This window comes from Salvelinus sp. IW2-2015, linkage group LG7 (assembly GCF_002910315.2).
Source record: "Salvelinus sp. IW2-2015 linkage group LG7, ASM291031v2, whole genome shotgun sequence".
Lineage (NCBI taxonomy): Eukaryota > Metazoa > Chordata > Actinopteri > Salmoniformes > Salmonidae > Salvelinus > Salvelinus sp. IW2-2015.
The window spans coordinates 30,032,022-30,035,369 of NC_036847.1; the positions used below are offsets into that span (position 1 = coordinate 30,032,022).

The following is a 3,348-nucleotide window of genomic DNA, read 5'->3' on the forward strand; positions in this document are numbered from 1 at the left end:
CTCTAACTCTTCTTCTCTCTCTCTCTCTCTCTCTCTCTCTCTCTCTCTCTCTCTCTCTTCTCTCTCTCTCTCTTTCTCTCTCTCTCTCTCTCTCTCTCTCTCTCTCAGTACTGTTTCAGTCCTGTGTGAAGTTAAATATGAATACCGTATGTGTATGAGTTGGAAGTTTACATACACTTAGGGTGGAGTCATTAAAACTCGTTTGTCAACCACCCCAAATTTCTTGTTAACAAACTATAGTTTTGGCAAGTCGGTTAGGACATCTACTTTGTGCACGACACAAGTAATTTTTCCAACAATTGTTCACAGACAGATTATTTCACTATAATTCACTGTATCACAATTCCAGTGGGTCAGAAGTTTACATACACTACGTTGACTGTGCCTTTAAACAGCTTGGAAAATTCCAGAAAATGATGTCATGGCTTAGAAGCTTCTAAGTTTTTAGAGAGAGAGAGAGCATCTGGTCTATGTGAGGTGGGATAGTGCTGACACCAGATAAGAGTGTTTATAATTACTAGAGGGCTAATCATGGGAGAGGATAGAGACAGACACAGACTGCCAGATAGAACATCCTACACTGCTCAACTGCATCCCAAATGGCATCCTCTTCCCTATATAGTGCACTACTTTCGGCCAAGACCCAAAGGGGTCAAAAGCAGTGCACTACATAGGGAATAGGGTGCCATTTGGGATGGAGGCTACATGTTCTAGAGGTCCAATAGTCCTGGTTGGTGCACTAGTATTTAGACAACTGAAATTCTACTCTCAGTACTATGCTTGACTGGATGTTGTGGTCCAGTATGTAGGTAAGTGTAGGTCCCTTTGGTTAGAATGGCTTCATATGCATTCAGACAGAAGATTTTATACAGAGAGTACAGCACACGTTTATGTGATCCCTGCGGRAATTGAACACATGACCTTAACGTTACCAGCACTACACTCTTACCAACTGGACCACAGTCCATGTTTCAATTAAACACAACAGAGCATTTTTGTTGACCTCATAGTTGCATGTGTGTTCCTGTGTGTGTGTGTGCATGCGTGCGTGTGTGTGTTACCGTTTACTATGGTCCTTCTGGAAATCTCCCAGAGGACTAGGCCCAGGGCCCAGATGTCTGTCTGCTTGTACGACTCAAAGATGTCCATGCGGATGCTCTCGTCCAGGACCTCTGGGGCCATGTAACGTTTGGTTCCCACTCTGGGGTTGTTCCCCACATCCAGATAGTCACTGGTCTGGGAATGCATCACAGCCAGACCTGGAGACACAACAGGGTCATATTCACTGGGGAGAAAACATTTTGAAACAGGGAGGTCATACCTGAATTTGCACAATAATAACAGATTTTAGTTCTCCTCTAGCCCTCTCTCCTTCTAGCCCTCTCTCCTCAAGCCCTCTCTCCTTCTAGCCCTCCCCCCTTCTAGCCCTTCTCTCCTATCGTAGCCATTCTCTCCTCTAGCCCTCTCTCCTCCATGCCCTCTCTCCTCAAGCCCTCTCCATCCTCTACCCTCCCCCTTCTGCCCTCTCTCCTCTAGCCCTCTTCTCTAGCCTCTCTCCTCTAGCCCTCTCTCTCTACCCTCTCTCTTTTTAGCCTCTCTCTCCTCTAAGCCCTCTCTCCTTCTACCCTCTCTTCTCTAGCCCTCTCTCTTTAGACCCTCTCTCTCTACGCCCTCTCTCTCTAGCCCTCTCTCCTCTAGCCCTCTCTCCTCTAGCCCTCTCTCCTCTGTCAGCCCTCTCTCCGTCTAGCCCTCTCTCTTCAGCCCTCTCTCTCTAGCCCTCTCTCCTCTAGCCCTCTCTTCCTCATAGCCTCTCTTCTTTTAGCCCTCTCTCTTTTAGCCGTCTCTCCTCAGCCCTCTCTCTCTAGCCCTCTCTCCTTCAGCCTCTCTCCTCTAGCTCTCTCCTTCTATCCCTCTCTCTTCAGCCATCTCTCCTCTAACCTCTCTCCTCTAGCCCATCTCTTCTCTAGCCCTCTCCCCTCAAGCCCTCTCTCCTCTAGCCCTCCCCCTTCTAGCCCTCTCTCGCTCTAGCCCTCTCTCCTCTAGCCCTCTCTCCTCTAGCCCTCTCTCCTCTAGCCCCTCTCGCCTAGCCTCTGCCCTCCTCTATGCCTACTCTCTCCTCAGCCCTTACTCGTTCTTAGCATCCTCTCCCTCAAGCCCTCTGTCCTACATAGGCCCTTCCCAACCCTTCTGATGCCGCTCTCCTCCTTCTAAGCCCTCTACTCCCAACCCTCTCGCTTCTCTCCTGCTAGCCCTATCCCCCTTTTCTAGCCGCCTCCCTACTAGCTCTCGTCCATTCTCCCTCAGCGCCTCTCTTCCTACCTCTCTTAGCCCTCTCTCCTATAGCCCTCTACTCTCTATAGCCCTCTCGCTTTCTGACCCTCTCGTCTCTATCCCTCTCTCCTTGCAGCCCTCTCCTCTCTGATCCCTCTCCTTCTATCCCTCTCTCCTTCGCCCTCTCCTTTCCTCCCACCTCATCCTCCTCTCACCCAGGTCAGCGATGCAGCACTGTCCGTTCATCTTGACCAGGATGTTTCGGCTCTTCAGGTCTCGGTGGGCGATGGCGGGTTTGCCCTGGCAGCTGAGTATCTCTGTGTGAAGGTGGACCAGACCACAGGCTACAGACAGGCACATCCTTAGGCAGCCCTCTGGGTCCACGCTGCTGCACTGGAGGAAGTCGTAGAGACTACCCAGCTGGTGGAAGTGGGTGATCAGCCACAGCTGAGTAGTGGAGTTCTGAGACGTCATGTCAGATGCTATGAAGCCTGAGGGAGAGAAGACAGAAGGTATTGTGATCGTCAGACCAGGCCAGGCAAGCTAAATCAAGTGTACCTGAACTCATTGAAAGAAAACAAACACTATTTTGATTCCAGGGGAATTGTTAGAAATGTAGGACTTGTTCTAAAAGTGAACTAACAGGATTACGCTGACTCACCCAGGATGTTGTCATGTCTGAGCTGTACAGTGTTGTAGATCTCTGTCTCTCTGAACCAGGACTGCTCATCTCTAGAGGAGAAGATCTTCACTGCAACACTCTCTCCCATCCAGGTGCCTCTCCACACCTCTCCATACCGGCCCTTACCTGGGTAGAGAGGGACAGAGGAACAGGCACACAGCAGAGATGGGGTGGGTTGGTGTAATGATGTCATCACACTAGTAAGACTGGAAATGAACCCAAAGGGTCCATGAACTCCATAACATATTGGTACATAAACAACATAACATATTGGTACATAAACGAGTTGTATGTACCAATATGTTATGGTGTTTATGTACCAATATGTTATGGAGTTTATGTACCATATATGTTATGGAGTTTATGTACCAATATGTTATGGTGTTTATGTCAAT

The 3,348-nt window shown here is 49.0% G+C and overlaps 1 protein-coding gene across 1 annotated transcript in view; it reads right to left on the reverse strand.

The window, feature by feature from the left end:
* The window catches only part of LOC111966810 (activin receptor type-1-like), a 32,313-nt gene that overhangs the window by 24,063 nt on the left and 4,902 nt on the right, over positions 1–3,348 (reverse strand). The window contains exons 3-5 of the mRNA XM_023991748.1: positions 2,933–3,079; positions 2,487–2,762; positions 1,062–1,259 (exon numbers count right to left, since the gene is read on the reverse strand). Coding sequence (XP_023847516.1) covers positions 1,062–1,259; positions 2,487–2,762; positions 2,933–3,079 — 621 coding nt within the window. The remainder of the gene's footprint in view (positions 1–1,061; positions 1,260–2,486; positions 2,763–2,932; positions 3,080–3,348) is intronic.